Raw genomic sequence first — 16,915 nt, forward strand, 5'->3', positions numbered from 1 at the left:
ATAAAAGCTGAAGCAAAACACATCTGCTGTTATACAGTAACGCACCGCACGGACTGAACAGTCTGAGCTCCGAAAACAAACAGAGATCAACCTGACGGCTCCGCTCGACCAAATTTAGAAAAGCTGATGCTCAAGATTTTTCAAAAATGAATAAATGAAAGTTAGTTTTTGCTTCCCCAGGGAAAAAAAAACTTACTATTGGCTTTGAAATAAAACTGAACAACAACAACAAAAGCAAAGTTGTCATTACAAGAATATCAGATCTAAAACTGTCCTCAAATCTTTTCCAGGACCTGCAGAAACACTGAAGCTGATTTTAGGAAACCAGACCAGAGTTCAGATGATCTCAACTTTACCGAGAAACCACACACACACATACACACACACACACACACACACACACACACACACACACACACACACACACACACGCACACACATACAGAGTTCTGCGACATCAGGAGCCCTTCAGTTTCTTTATGTTCAGTGAGAGTTGGCCTGCAGCCCGGATCCTGTTTCTCACTAATTATGGACAGAAGTTAAACTGTAGCTGTGACGCAGAGTCTGCAGGGCCACAGTCAAGACATAAGGAATCACAGCACTTCACTTCCTCACACAACTGTCAAAATAAAGGTCCTACTGAGGGAGGAGGTATAACAGTATGGAGTAAAGTAACAGGATTGGGAAAAGATGGAAACGTTTCATACAGTCACAAGTCAATCACTTGCACAGGAAATACATTTAATTGAAGAAACAACCTTGGTAGATAAAACATGATAAAGTGAGTAAAGTCCTTCCAGTGGAGAAAACATAGTAAAGTGCCCTTTTATGTGCCCCTATGGTAGATAAAACAGGATGAAGTGCCCTCTATAGTACCCTTCCAGTGGAGAAATCATGATGAAGTCCCTCCATAGGATGCCTATCCATTAGAGAAAATGCGATAAAGTGCCCTCTTGGGTGTCCCTATGGTTGATTAAATATGATGAAGTGCCCTCTTTGGTGCCCTTCCAGTGGAAAAAAACAGATGATGAAGTGCCTTAGGGTGCCCCTTTGGTAGATCAAATATGATGAAGTGCCCTCTTGGGTGCCCTTCCAGTGGAGAAAAGGAGATGCAGGTGCACTATTGGGTGCCCATAAAATTGAGAAAGCATGATGCAGTGTCATATAGGCTGCCCTACATGCTAGAAGAGTTTCTGCGTGCTGGTGCCCCTTTTATCTTTTTGCTAACCTGCCACTCAGACAGCCTGAGTCCACATGGCCTGAAGCGATCTCTTTTACCTTAGCAGAAATATCTGTAAACAGAAATTGTGCTGCAACTATTCACAGCTGACAACTTAGTTACACTGAGATGAGTGAAGAATTAAATAATTAACATTCTTTTCTTATTATTTTTTGTTCCCTATGAGAGAGTTGCTGGCCTCATTTCCTGATCTCCTTCTATACTCTACAGTGTGTACTTTATTCAAATTGTTTAAATGTGTTGAGTTGATGAAGTTGTTGTTTATTTACTTTCTAAGTCAAAATTATGTCATTATTAGGCTATTAATTTTTAAGTCATTAAGACACCTTTTATCAAAATACTGACGTGTTTTTAATTTAAAGTAAAAAGTACAAGATAGTACATAATAAAATTAGTTTTTCTGATTTTGAAATTCATACTTGAATTTCAATATTATGAGATTCCTCTCAAACACATAGTAAATCAAATGTTTGACTTAAAAAGTCATACTTTTGATTCACCTCACAATGTTTTATTTCTTTTATTTTTATTTCTCCTATCATTGCATCTATTCATTTTCTTTTCTAAGTTGAACTGGGTTTTCATACTTTTCTTAGGTAATTTGTATTCTTGCGTTTATTCTATTTGTTTGTTTGATTCCCTTCTGTTCAGTACAGTTGAGTTTTAACAAGTTTTATCCCTTTCTTTCTTTCTTTCTTTCTTTCAAATTTGATTTTATGATTTTGAAAGTCATACTTGACAAAGTCAAATTCATGGAATCAATGGTTTCAAACACATAGTAAGTCAAATATTGACTTAAAATAAAAATAAAAATAATGTGTGTGTGTGTATATATATATACACACACACACATTATTTTTTATTATTTTATATATATATATATATATATATTATTAGTATTATTAGTATTATTATTTTATTTTTTTTCCTAACATTGCATCTATTAATTTTCTTTTCTTAGTGGACATGGGCTTTCATACTTTCTTAGGAAATTTGTATTCTTTCTTTCTTTCTTTCTTTCAAGGCTCCCACTTTTATTGTGAATCCAAACCCCATTTCCCATTTCCCGTTACTCTCTCTCTCTCTCTCTGTGTGTGTGTGTGTGTGTGTGTCTGCTGTCTCCAGGCTCAGCACTCCAGGCGCCTCCTCCTCCTCCTCTTCCTCCTCTCTCCTCTTCCTCCTCTCTCCTCCTCCTCCTCCTCTCCTCTTCCTCCTCCTCCTCCTCCTCTAAACATGGCGCCGAGCCGCAGTGTAGCAGCTTCTCCTACAGACGAAGCAGAGAGGGACAGAAGGAGGAGAAGAAGAAGAAGAAGCAGCTGCTAAACCCTGAACCCTGAACGTGTTTTAAAAACTCCTTTGAAACGAACGCAACTTCTCCCTCTTTAAGGTTTCCACCAGAGACGTTTTGGAGACGTTTACGCGCCAGGTGCTGTGCGTAACGGAGAGCCCACCTGTCCGACGAAGGTAGACTTCACTCCGGTTCTTCTAGGATGTGAATCTCCCTGATTTATGTGAACTAACGGAGCAGACCGAGCAGACAGACGGGTACCTCGGGGTAAAAACATGCGCAGCCTTCCGAGGAGCAGCAACACAGAGGCTGGAGAGGACTGAGTCTTTCCAGGGGAGAAAAAAACAACTTTTGTTCAGCTCTTCCACGCCGAGAGGATGGATGGAGAACATTTCTCGCTGTCAGGAGTTGAGAGGGAAAGAGAGAAGCTTCCACCAATTTACAACAGCTCCTCCTCTGCTGTAAGAAAACCAACTTTTCCCTTTATCTATCTTCCAACAAATGGATTTTTACCTTAATTTCTGTCTTTGTTGTGCAGAAAATATGCTCTTTTATATGTTGATGGTGTACCTCAAAGTGGGGAAAATCAGTAACCTAGCATCCAATGAGTGACTTTTTAAATTTTATTTCAAATTAGAAATAATAATATTAGTCTAAATATTGCAAAACAAATTGCAGAGGCTTTTATATTCATACTTTATATATATATATATATATATATAACACATAGATAAAAAAACCTTCTTATAAAAATAAAAATAATATATTTTTTTGAAAACACATTAATAATAAAAAAAGGAAAGCACTATTATATGATTAGTGAATATTAATTAGCATTGTGTTTTTTATATTTATACTTTATATATATATATATTTAAAAAATAGATGAAAATAGATCAACAGTTTAATGAAAATAAAATGAACATATATTTTTAGAAACACACTAATAATAATAAAAATAAAAAAGGAAAGCACTATTATATGGTGATGGTGATATGTATTTCCAGCGGCTATAAAGTCTGACTGATGTTTATGTTTTACTGTAATTATTATTTCTCCAGTTTTGTCTACTATTTCTCTGCTATTTTATTTGTTTTATTACAAACAACACAACTCATGATTAAGTAGTGGGGGCATAAGAGTATTACATGATCATCTGCATGTGCATCTCATTTTAATGCAAATGTGTAGTCCAATAATTCCTCACTTGTTCCTTAATCCTTCTATAATAACATATCTGATATCCAGCAGACTCTGCTGTAATCTCTTGAACTTTAACATGCTGTGTACATAAAGTGACAGCAAACTGGAACAACTGTAGTTTTTTCCTTGTGGAAAAACTGATGCTCCCGTCTTACATAATGACATATTCAGCTCTCCAGCGGCGTCCGATGATGTAATCATTGTGTTCTTAAATGCATAGCAGGGAGCTGACTGTTGGACTGTTGGACTGTTTGTCGGCGTGTTTTAAGTTTGCTTCTGGGTGTCACGTTGGAGCAGACTGGCGGGGTCTGCAGGCTGGTCTGGTTGATGTCATCTCCATAGTGTCAGTGAGCAGGAATGTGCAGATCAGATGGTTTTGACCAATAAATAGTCTGTCATTGCTCAGACTGACTTGGGTTGTGTCTGGAAATGCCATAAAGTTGCTGCATGCGTCCTCCCTCTGCAGCTCGTTTCTCCGGGACTTCAGTCAGACCGATTCTCTGATTCCTCCTCAGAAGTCTCCTGGCTCCGCGAGCTGATCTGAGGAAATTCAGGCTCAAAGGTTGGATGAAAAAGGTCCTAGATAGAGTGGGCTGTCATTGTATCGCAGAGCAATAACAGTAGAATAATTGAAGACAGATGTTTGTTCACTGTTTGTTTTTCACCTGAACAGAAATGAAAGCAGAGCTGCTGTTTGGAAGCTTCCTTCAGCATTTCAAAACATCTTATTATTTTCTCCAGATCTCCAAGATTTCAGTTTATCTGGTTATTTTCTTCAGTCTGTGATTCTCTCTGTCTGTCTGATTCTTCCTACAGTATATGGTATTATTCTCTCACTGCACTTTCACACCCAGAGAGCCAAAGGGACCAACAGTGTCCTAAATCTGTCACGGCTGGTTGCCAGACTCATCCTCACCGTCAATTCTGTGAGTCATCTCTGGCCCGAGAACTGCTAACTAGAGCTGATTTCTCTGCCTAAATCAACTCAAACCGATAGTCAAATCTGGCAGCCACGTACGAGCCAGAGTGGGCTCATGTCTGGTCGTCTGGTGCCAGAACTGAACCCAATGTACCGCCGCTCGGCCGTTATCAGTGTGACTTGGTGTGGGATATTGGACGTGGATTTAACACACGTTTTTAACGGACTGCTGGTCTAAGTAAATACCTGGTCATCATGTTTATGCAGACCTGTTCATTAACAGACACTCAGGAGAAGAACTTCAGTATAAAGCAATAACGTGAAGAAACGTTATGACATGACAGAGTGAAATCACGAGACAGTGGCACATGGACAAAAGGCATTTAAATTAAGATAAGTTGGGATCCTAGTACCATTTTGCATCTTAACAATACAATACAATATGTGTTTACTTAACAGCCCAACAATAAGTCTCAGTTTTGGCTCTCCAAGTGAAAAAGTTTGGTCACCGTTGCACTTGAAAGCTGACCAGAGAGCACAACCATGAAGTTTGCTTTTTCTTTTCTCCCATCAGCCTTGACTGATACAAACACACACAGTCTCACAATAATCTACTGGATCTGATTAGAGATAAACAGCTGAGAGAGAGAGGAGGGTCCGCACAGCAAAGTGTGTGTGTGTGTGTGTCAGAGAGAGAGAGAGAGTCAGATGTGGAGCTCCTCTTGGTGTGGTTTCTCTCTGGATGACAGGATTTCCTCTCAGACTGAAGGACCGAGCAGAGTTGGACAGAACTGACATCACAAGACTCACTGAGATAAAAAAAACGCTGTGAAAACGGTTCATCATTGTCAGATGTGAACCAGGATGTAGTCTGTGTTTGTTTCATCAAGGAAAACTGTGACAATGGCGACTGACTTGGATGTAGTCTCTGTGTTTGTTGCTCACTGAGCGTCACAGTGGTGTCTCTGCTCCACGTTTCCCAGAGATCACCTGTCAATCAGCCGGAGTGGGCGGGGCTGTGTGACGTTGATAATGAAAGAGTCAGGAGAGAGAGGAGTGTGATGTGGCTGCTCTGTGGCTGCACCGAGAAAAGAGTGTAATTATACTTTTAGGTGCAAGGATGTAGCGAACCAACATGAGATGAACAAGACTAGAAGTCAATCGACCTTTCGGAGGTTTGTAGCGTGAAGATACTGGCATCATATGAAACGACAAAACCTAAGGAATCAATTGGTACTAACCATGTTATACTAGCTTGTCGTGAAGGAGGATAAATAAGGCTCCAAACGTAAGCTAAATTTTGGCAAGGAAAAACTCATGTCAATTTTCAAAGGGGTCCCTTGACCTCTGACCTCAAGATATGTGAATGAAAATGGGTTCTATGGGTACCCACGAGTCACCCCTTTACAGACATGCCCACTTTATGATAATCACATGCAGTTTGGGGAAAGCCATAGTCAAGTCAGCACACTGACACACTGACAGCTGTTGTTGCCTGTTGGGCTGCAGTTTGCCATGCTAAATGCAGTACCTGTGAGGGTTTCTGGACCATATTTTTCATTGTTTTGTGTTGTTGATTGATTTCCAGTAACATTACATTTAGATGTATGTATATAGATCATGATGAAGGGACCACTGCACTGTTAGTTCAGCTGAAAATGCTGCTTTTTCTTTGAACCTATGAGTCTTTAGATTCACTCAGCCTTGTGTTGATTTCACAGACATCGTTCTTTTTAGTGATTTTAGTAGATCTGTTTTATAGAACCTGCGTTGTGTTCGTGCAGTCACTGTTGTATCTCATTAGTGATCCCTCAGAGAGATAGAGCTCCTGTTCAAAGACACAAGATGAACATGCACATGTGTTTGTGTGTACTGTATGTGTGTGTCTGTCTGTGTGTTTTGTCATAACTCTAAAAACACAAGCTGTTACTATCTGAGGTTGTTTCTTCTGAGACAAACCTTCCTTTGTTTTCTCTCTCTATGTTGCTGTGCACAAGAGAGAAAATAATATAATGACATGGAAACAGTAGTAATTCTGTGTGTGTCTGTTGTGTGTGTGTTTGTTGTGTGTTTGTTGCGTGTGCGTGTGTGAGTGTGCCAATGCCAAGGCTGTGATTTTGTTCAGATTTTTCCTCGAGGTCTCATTTCTTTGGAAACTGATTCATTCTGAGCGGCGGATTAACTGTCTTCCTGCTCCTTCTGTTCTGCAGCCCCTGAACACATCGCTGCTGCTGGTGTGTGTGTGTGTGTGTGTGTGTGTTTGTGTGTGTGTGAGTGTGTTTGCTGCTGTCAGGAGCGGCTGCTGTTCATCTGTTGATCTCTCCACCTCCTCTTCCCTTCCACCTTCTCTTTTCTTCCCCTGCTTCATCAGTCCTTCATGTCTGCCCCCTTTTATTCCTCATCTTTATTTTCCCCCCGTCTCATCTACATCAATTCCCTTTCTTTTCCCTCTCTTTCTTGCTCTCCTCCCTTTCTTTCGTCCACTTATTTGCTCTTTATTGTCCCTTCTCTCATCCTCTTCAAATTTCTCCCTTCTTCTTTCACCCTCATATCCCCTTTTCCAAGCCTCACCTTCCTTCATTCCCTCTCTCCTTTTTGTCTTGTGATTTCCATTTTCTCTCCCCCCTCCTCTAAATCCCTCCTCTTCATGTCTTCCTCTGCTTGCACTTGTGGCTCTTCTGCAGCTTGTAGAGACATTGTCTGACATAGCAGAAGATCAGAAGGTGATTAGTCACAGGGAACATGTAGTAAATATTAGATCAGTTTGGTTTTTATTCTGTTATCACCGTCTGTTCATGCAGCTGAAAGTCTGGATTGATTTAAGGAGTTCCCGTTCTGGTGAGAAACCTCAACATCTGAGAACGCAGAGAGTCGCTTTAGTGAATTTATTAGTAAACTTGTCCCCTAGCTTTGTCTGCCAGGTGGTAGCTATTTATTTAAGATATCTTTTCCAGAAAAGTGTAAAAAATCTCAATCATTAATCTCACATTTTTGGCCATTTCATGCCTCCTTTATTGTCAGTAAAATGCAAAATATTGCATATTCTGATCTCCAGTTTCTAAAATTGTATTTGAGCTTTACATATCGCTTCAGTCACTGTAGCTACCTTTACAAGTAGCTTTTATTTACATTATTAGCAGGTCTGATATATCAATATCATTGATATTGTTGGCTTATTACAGATATACAGTATTAGTGAATATCTTGTCAGATAAGTAAAAATCAATTGCAGTAAATTGCAGCAGTACATTTACATTTTAAATGCTGCATTTTTATGTGTACTTGATTTGATTTTTCTTCATTCAAATGTAAAGAGATATTGTTACTTTCGTCTTAAAAAAAAGGTAACATTATTAAACTTCAAAGTATTTGTATGGAATTTGAATTTAAATAACTAGATTTAGGGATCCATGCCAAAGAAGATTTGTCCATGTTATGTTAGTGTACATAAGAAGTATTTAGAAATACATAACAATATTTACATATGTATACGAAATATTTATTGTTGTAAGTTTGCTGTAGCTTTACTAGTGTCGAGTAATTAGACGCTCGCTATTAGATTTTTTTTTTATGAGATGTTCATTGTGAATGTCTCCAACGATACATCATTAGAAGTTCTTCTTCTCTGTTCCCCGTGGTGATGATGTCATCTTCCTGCACCAGGGTTTCGGGCGAGGAGCTAAGCAGCCGTTTCCGTCTCTGGGCACCTTCATCTCCACGCTGAGCCAGAGGAGGGACGCAGGGGGGCGGGGCTTCGCTGGCGGCATGACGGGCACCCTGACCAGCACCCAGTGGCTCAGACACGGTGAGTTCACGTCCACTGTTGTATTCTATTCCATCAAACACAACAGTTCAGCCTGATGCATTGGTAAGGCACATTATTTGGGGGTTTGTTTTTCAAAATAAATTTGCCCATTGTCATTTTCTCATCACTTCTGGTTACTAGAAGCATGTTGGGGAGCTGTGCTTGTCACAAGAGGACCTTGTTTATCAAAAATCAACCCCCAAAACGTTGTCTTATTCTCACATTAGACTTTCAAGACTGTTGCTGGCTGTTCAATTGAGAAAAGTGAAAAAAAAAGTGTTGTGTGGTGAGATCTCTCTTCCCGGTCCAGGAACAGATCGCTGCACCAGCTTTAAGAAAATGAAAACATAAGTCTCGAAAATGTCCTGAAACATGATAACTAATGTTAAAAACCCACTAAATAATCACATTGGCAAACTGTTATGCCTGTTTAAGGAAAATGTGGGAGTATTTTATCCGTCTCTCATATTTGGGACTTGCTGCCTGGACCAATATTGTGTGTATTGGTGTGGCTGTGACTGTAACAGAAACAAGTGCACCTCAGTTCATTGTTTTATTTTTCACAAAACCAGATTTAAGAAAAAAAAACTGTCACTCTATCGGCAAAAGTAAAAAGTAGAAGAGTCACCTTGTGTCTTAATAATGTTTCACTGGTTTAATTTGCAACTAACGCACACCCACCGCACCCATCCAGCGCTTTCTTTGTCATATCAGCAACAAATTCCGTCTGTCTCCATCCAAAGAGCGCTCAAACATTGTTCCAAATTAGTCTGCACCGAGTTTGAAGAGAGAGTGAATAAGTAACAGATATAAAAAAAACTAAACAGACTAATCTTCAGGCATACTTGTCTACTTCCAGCGTTTAAAAAAACTGCTCTAATTTGGGTGGAAAAAGGGTTTATGTTTGCAATATAACATGTAGCATCGACTTTAACTCCTAATATTACACGGCTTTGTTGAATACTCAATTCTGGATGGTCAATCACAGCGTTCTACGGTCTGTTATTTCTTTATAGCAGACCGTTGCTATGTATAACAGACCGTTGCTATGGGCGCAATTCTGATGTCGGACTCTGGAGGACCGTTTTTGTGTCAAATAATTGATTTTTTAAGTAAGTAGCCATGTGATAATCGGGATAATGTACAGCTAGCAGGTCGTTATTGTGAAATAAACCCCTTCAGGGTGATGCAACACCGCACCGCTGGGGTTTCAGGGTGGTCTTGCTTGATGCATCGCCCTGTCGAGATTGATTTCACAACAGTGACCGGCTCGCTGTACCTATATGTAGTTTTGACTTCAAGTTGTGCAACAAGCGACATCAGTACTTTTTTTATTTGCCTCCATATGAGTTCATTTCAATCAAACGTTACCAAACTGCAGTCTAAATGCGAGTGTGGTGTGTTCACTTCGTCTTTGTTCTCACCGTGGTCTCTGTCTCGTCTAGGATGTAATGATGTGTTACTTCCTCTGTTTACAGTACGCTTGATGTATGCGCTCAAACTCTGTTTATGCTGAGCTGCTAGCAACGACATCGGGCAGCAACTCGTGTCTCCAAAATGGAAGGTTTTCAGAAAAAAACAAAAAAGAGAAGACGAAGAAAAGCTGTTCAAGTTTTCCAGTTGGTGACCGGCCGTGCATTTAAAGAATCTCGCAGTATGCAGAAAATCATAGGATCACACTTCTAATTAGATAGTAAGAGGCATTTTTATGGGGCTGAAGTAAAAGCTTAGTTTCTTGATTTTCGGCCATTTCAGCTTTATGGTTGAAAGGTGTTTGGGTATCCTCCCTGCTCAGTATGTCTCATGAAAAATGAAAGTTTACTTATGTTTGATTGAATTCAGGTTCTCAGAAATTAAAGCATTGGCAAAGGACATTTAGTAAAATCAAAAATACCAGTTATGAAACTGTGTCACTGCGACAGAGAACAGAGATGAAAACAAAATCAAGATCAAAACCATACCATGAGGATCTATATTGTTTATTCGTCGTCAGCGTTTTGACATTAGAGGGAAGGTTGCTTCCTGTTAAAAGGCGAGGTTATTTCTGACTGCCGTGAGAACGCAGACCCAGCGGAGCGCTCACCAGCCCGCTTTGTCACCACGGCTACTGATGCCAGAATAATTATGCAAACCTCCGCCCCAAATGAAAACCATATGAAAGTGAAAACACTCAACACACACACACACACACATCAGATAGTGTAGCATTCCTCGGGCCTGTTACAGTCATCCGGCCGGCTGGATAATCACCACAATTTGCTATTTCATCTGTAAAGTATTACAGGAGGTTTGTATTTCCTTTTAATATTGTCAAATATGGTTTTGTGTGCGGAGGCTGAGCTGAGCAGGGATCCGCCTGAGTTTCATTTCGAGATCAAAAACAATGACACCTTTTCTAGAAACACTGGCATCAAAGTCCAGCTTGTTATGGAGAAAGATTAAAAACATTATTGATCTCAGCAGGGAAACTGCAGCAGGATTTAGTGAGTGCTTACAGAGAAGAAAATACTGTAGCAGAATTGGTTGAGTGAATACGTCTGTTTTCTCTCTTGTTCTTAAAAAGTTTCTGGCACATTTGAAGGTCATCTACCTCTGTTCTCTTGGCTCTGTTCTCCTTTGAACATCCTTAACTTCCTCAATGCTCAAAGCAAACAATTATATGTTTGAGGTTTGTACAATGAATTGTGGCATTTGCGATAAATATTCCCGACATAAAAACTGTGACAATAGCCAACAGTGCGAGCCTGACCACCTCCAAATGTTGTCTGGCCGATCCAGTTGCATTGAGATCCCAATGCGCTTTGCATTCCTAATCCAGATAACGTATCCACATAGAGTTCACATTTTAATACGAGGCGTAAAATTGGGGTAAAATTGTCAGAATACATGTTGCATGGCCTCATTGCCTTGTACCAAGGTTGGCGGAGTTTTACCTACTGCTGTTTTTTAATTGAATAAGTAACCCCAATAAGGAATACTCTTTTAGTAAGGGTTTGATCTTAACTAGGGCAGGGCAATATGACGATATATATCGTCAAACCGATGTAAAATTGTCTATCGTATGTATTTTTCTATATCGTTTCTATTGCGATATAGGCTAGATAATTTCACTTAAACTGTGATGTTCAATGTGCTCTGACATTCTTAAAATGAGAAAAAAAGTCAGTACTTCTCATTTGTCAAGTATTTAATTCTCACAAGAGTCTACAAAAATAGGCTTTACCATGTGGATATTTCATATAGAATATTTATTTATTGAGTTACCAGAAAACATGCTATATTGTGATATATATTGTTATCCAGATATCAAATTACCTATATTGTGATAGAAGATCGATAGATGATCTCCCAGCCCTAATTTTAACCGTGACTTGTTCCTTAATTAAAAGGATTTCTTATAATGAACTTGTTGCATTTCGTAAGAAAATCCCCTTATTTTGTTTCCTGTCATGCTGGATGACCATGCACCGTTAGCAGCCCATCTTCAGTCCGATGTTTGTGGACTGCTTCATTCATTAAACCCCAGCAGGAACACTAACATGACTAATTAATGGACAGTACTTGATGGCAACACTTGAGGAAGGTTGTCCTCTATAAAAGACATCAAAGGCCGTGTTGGAGTAAACTTTGATGAAAGACAGAAGAAGAGGATGTGGAGGAGGAGGATGTCCTCGGAGGTCTCAAAGGTGACCTTTTTCACTAAAGGGTGTCATGACGACCGATACTTGTTGCTGTCAGGACTAAATTGGCTGACGCACAAGCTGACAAAGCAGGTGGTAATTATGAAGCAGTGAAGGAGGAGGAGAGAGGATGCAAAGATGGAAGGAGCAAGGTTAAGAGGATTTTCTCCTCCTTGTTCCGGCTCTTATCAGCTCTACTTTTCTCTGTCTTTGTCCTGTGGGAGGCAGAGCCTAACTACCTCAACGTTCCATCTGCTCCCGTCAGCTAAACTGATGAATACATTTCATGGCCAGGTTGCTATGAAACATGCTTGATATTCAATGGTCCCCAGAGGATGATTCACAGTGAGCACTTTGATCCATGACGAGGTATATTGAAAGCTGAGATTTCCATGAAATGTGGTGTGAATAGTCGTGGTCACCAGAGGATGAATCTTATTGTTTTGTGAACTCAGGAACATGGACTTATATTTGGAGTGATTTCCTTGGACATAATAGGCCAAAAATGTCAGAATTTATTGCATAGATTCACATGAAATTTCCTGAACACATTCCTGCTCCCCAAACGATGGACTCTTTTAATTCTGAAGACCTCATGACCTTTTTCTCCAGCGCCACCCTCGGTCTGAAGCTCCTCCGCCGTTAACACACAAAGAACCATTTGGGTTCCTGTGATGTAACACCTGCTCACATTGTCATGTACCCGTCTGCCTGCCTCTGTACTTCTGTGTCGCTTTTATCTATCTGTCCATGCCTACCAAACGAGCACCCACAATGCACCTGGACAGGCCTGCTGGTGACTGCTGTTACTGTGGAGACAGAGACAATAGGAGGCTAATTATAAAGGGGATGAATAGACGGTCAGAAGTGTGGGAGGATGGGTGAACACGTTTATGTGTGTGTGTGATTCTGAATAACTGTGTGTGTCGTTGTACATTGTGGTCACGTAGTGCAGCCGGGCCTCAGTGATTACACACTGATTGAGGCTAATAGCTATAGTTTGGGCATTTGTGTGTGTGGAAGCAACATCATCACTGACATCTCTGTCTCAGTCTGAATCTCGTCTCTATTTGTCTTGCTGTATATAGTCTCTACGACGCTATATGTTTCCAGATAAGAACAGTACAAACAATTCCTCTGTTTAGTTTGCTGTCAAGCTCATTTTTCCCTTTTCCCTCGATCTTTGATTGAAACACTATTAGCAGTCTTTAGTAGTTTGATGTTTCTACCAAAGCGCTTTCTGCTTTGATTGTTTAATTAATTTATTGCTGAATCATTTTTCATCCTCCATGAATCCAGTGAGTGTCAAACATGTTCTCAGTAGTAAAATGACTGAATGTTCAACTCAATTGGTAACGAGCAGACTGAAATAATATTAATAAGTGGAGAGTCAGACCTCATAATCCATATTATGTTACTGATGAACATCCTGATCCAGTTGGATGTTCTAATCTGAGCTCTATATCTATAACTATCTATGATATAAGTATATATATATATACTATGATCTATCGTCATTCCCTGTGTGAGAGGTGATGTAGCTCAGAAAGCTCCGATGGCTCATAAGAGTCAGTTTCAAATATATCATTTGTCTCTTGTTTTAAAAATATATTTATCTGCAATCGAGTCCAAACAAGTAACCGATTTCTGCATTTTTAACCTCTAGATTACATCAACATACATTGATTCATTATGACCTTTACAACAATTAAATAATGAACACTGAAAATACTTCATGTTTATTAATGTTCTAATTCAGCTGATGATTTCATCTGAACTCCATATATATATATATATATATATATATAATAATAATTCTACTGTAGCTCAGTTCAGAATAGCTCAGATGGTTAAAAAGAGTGTTTGGTAACAGAGAGATTGTGGGTGCATATTCAGGAACACATTTATATCCAGATTTATTTTTGAATAATTGTTCAAAGAAGTATTTAAAGGACCAGTGTGTAACATTTCAGGTGATCTATTAGCAGAAATGAAATATAATATTCATAACTATGTTTTCATTAGTGTATGATCCCCTGAAACTAAGAATGGTTGTGTTTTAATTACTTTAGAATGAGCCCCTCCTATCTACATAGAGAGCGGATCCTCTTCATGTTGCTCTGCCATGTGGATTTCTCCTCCACAGCTGACATGTACATTATTGGAAGCCCAGTTAATAAGTGCTTTATTGTCTGTGTGTGTTTTTGTCACCCAGGGAGAGAGCTGCCTCCGATCTGCAGCGATGTTCGTCAGAAGCAGCGGCTCTCCATCGACACTCTTCCCCCAGAGGTCAAAGCTCCGTTCCCCTCCGACCCCATCATCCCCCTGCGTACCAAGACCACCAAGGAGTTTCAGTGAGTTTTTTCATTCCCTGAACTGGGATCCAAAACATTAAAACTGTTCTCCTCATAAAACAAGACCACCTCACTAGTGATGCTAAAACAAGTTATTTTGGAGCCAGGCCTGGTTTGTCTTTTTAAGCATCATGTGTTTGTGTGTGTTACTAGGGAGGACATGGAGCGCGCCGTCCAATCAGGTGACTGGAGGGAGGTTCGAGAGTTTTACCTGACCACCTTCGACTCCTTCATAGAAATCAACGCTGCCTTCAAGGTACAACACATAAACACACACACACACACAGTCTGGCTCTCAGCAGAATGCCTGTTGTGAGAAAACTGTTTTAGATGCTGTTAAAATTCACCAGACGCCATGACCGTTTTACGATGGGAAAACATTTTTCTTTTCTCTGCTGTTTTCCTCCTTTTTTCTCATGACCCTCTCCTTCCTTTTTCTTTCCTGATTTTCTGTCCTCCGTCTTTTCCCAGCGAGAGGCGAATGGATCATTTAACACCATAGACGACTCGGGAGTCAACGCCAAGTTTGTCAACGCTGTTTACGACGCACTGCTCAGCACAGTAAGCAAAACCACACACATACAAGCTCACCATCAAACTGCTTCTAGATCTGTTCAATATTGTCCAGCTGGTCTCATACACTGTTCGTAGATATACGTACGAAAAGCAAACAAAAGAAAACGCTGTAATTTATGCGTATCCCACAAAATCAATTAGTATGCAATTAACATAATCGTGAGCCAGGAAATTTAAAGTACGGCAAATGCCGCATAGGGAGGAGGTCAGGGTGGATGGGTGAGTCAAAAAACACCGGACTTTGGCCCAGGAGACTGGCGTTTGTGTCCTGTGTGAAACCAGAAGTCAACATTTGTCACGTAACTTCCATACATAAGTAATGCCATTTCCAGAGTTACTTTAAGCCAAACCACGATCTTTTCCTGAACCTAACTAAGTAGTTTTGTTAGCTAAACCTAAGAAAGTTGTTTCCTGTGAAGACAGAGGTTTATTTTATAAAGACTGTATGCATGTAACAAGAGGAAATTGCCTGGATTCATCAGTTCAGTCCAGTCCAACACGTTCTCATCCCAACTCATCACATACCACTGCTTTGTCACGCCCCTTGGCTTTGGCGTCACGTCCCTTGGCGTTGGCATCACGCCCTCAGCGTAATTTTATTTTCAGAATCAAAACCACTATAGTTACCCTTGGTGTCACTATAGGATTAGGCAAAAAATCCACTATAGTTAGGTTTAGGAAAGAAATACATGTTTTGCTTAAAACTACTGGATTTGTCCAGTGAAAATGACACTGAACGTTGTGAACATGGGACACAAACCAACAGCTGATTGTAACGTGACGCACGAGACACTAACAGAGGTCTCCTGGATGAAAGCCTTGAGTTTTTTCTTCTGTGTCCTCTCTGGTTAAGTAAAGGTTAGATAAATATGACGGCCAGTGTTTCCATTTCTGTTTGTGGGTCTCTGACATTCAGGAATGTTGATGCAACCTTCTGATTTGTTGTGTTTTAGAAGCTGAATATGTTTTGGTGTGTGTGTGTGTGTGTGTGTGTGTTTAGCCTCAGGACATCCAGAAGTCAGTGTTGAAAGGGATCATCAACAGCCTGCTGAGGGAGTGGAAAGGGTGAGAACACTAATGTGACACATTCTGCATTTTTGAGATCCATTTGCTTCATTTGTTTTTCTACTTAATGTCTTTCAGCTTGAATGTAATTTCCAAACAATACAAATTCATATCAGAGAATTTGGTCATTAAGAAATTAATAGTAAAATGGATTTGATATTGATTTTTTTTTGTCACTTAACTTGCTTTAGTGAGACTTGACAAATGTATGTCAGTTCCAACTCTTGTTTCTTCACTGCAGCTCTTTGATCTGTTTAACCTGGCTTTGCACAAAGAGGGAGCTAGTTTATACTGTATATGCCTGGTGTTGTTGTGCTGCAGCGCAGTCGTTCTGACCGGTTTTGGTTTGTGTGTGTTCTGTTTTCAGGCCTCGGACAAAAGATGACCTGCGAGCTTATTTCATTCTTGTTCAGGTGAGGCAGTTCAGGTTATTTGGCATTAGCGGACTCCATTTCTAACTGAACGTTAGCTGTCATTGCACACTGTTCGCCCTGTAAGCGAAGCTGAAGATAGTAAAGGCACTTGTGAGCACGCATGACGTCACATCCGTTGGATTTTCCCGGAAAAAAAAATCTCCCGCATTCTTCAAACAAAAAATAGTCTACAGGCTGATAGAGGAAATCCAGAAAGTCGCTGAAGGTCTCATTCTTTATAGAAAACGATTAAAACACGTTAATACTTAATAACGTACATATAGTCCCTTTAATACTTGGATTTTGGTCAAACGACTGTTTTTCATTATTTTTTTTCTTTCTGTTTTTCTCCCACACCCTTTTTTTCTTCAC

General features: G+C 39.9%; 1 protein-coding gene across 2 annotated transcripts in view; it reads left to right on the forward strand.

The window, feature by feature from the left end:
• Positions 1-2,465: 2,465 nt before the first annotated feature.
• The window catches only part of hectd2 (HECT domain containing 2), a 51,885-nt gene continuing 37,435 nt past the window's right edge, over positions 2,466-16,915 (forward strand). Inside the window, exons 1-7 of one of the 2 annotated variants that reach the window (XM_074647071.1) lie at positions 2,466-2,989; positions 8,314-8,455; positions 14,351-14,489; positions 14,643-14,745; positions 14,961-15,050; positions 16,066-16,130; positions 16,498-16,543. In XM_074647071.1, the coding sequence (XP_074503172.1) occupies positions 2,906-2,989; positions 8,314-8,455; positions 14,351-14,489; positions 14,643-14,745; positions 14,961-15,050; positions 16,066-16,130; positions 16,498-16,543 (669 nt within the window). In that variant the 5' untranslated portion in view covers positions 2,466-2,905. Of the gene's footprint in view, positions 2,990-7,346; positions 7,489-8,313; positions 8,456-14,350; positions 14,490-14,642; positions 14,746-14,960; positions 15,051-16,065; positions 16,131-16,497; positions 16,544-16,915 lie in introns of those variants that run through there. The other variant, XM_074647072.1, reaches the window with a different exon arrangement.

The sequence above is a fragment of the Sebastes fasciatus genome, chromosome 9, assembly GCF_043250625.1.
Source record: "Sebastes fasciatus isolate fSebFas1 chromosome 9, fSebFas1.pri, whole genome shotgun sequence".
Taxonomy (NCBI): Eukaryota; Metazoa; Chordata; class Actinopteri; order Perciformes; family Sebastidae; genus Sebastes; species Sebastes fasciatus.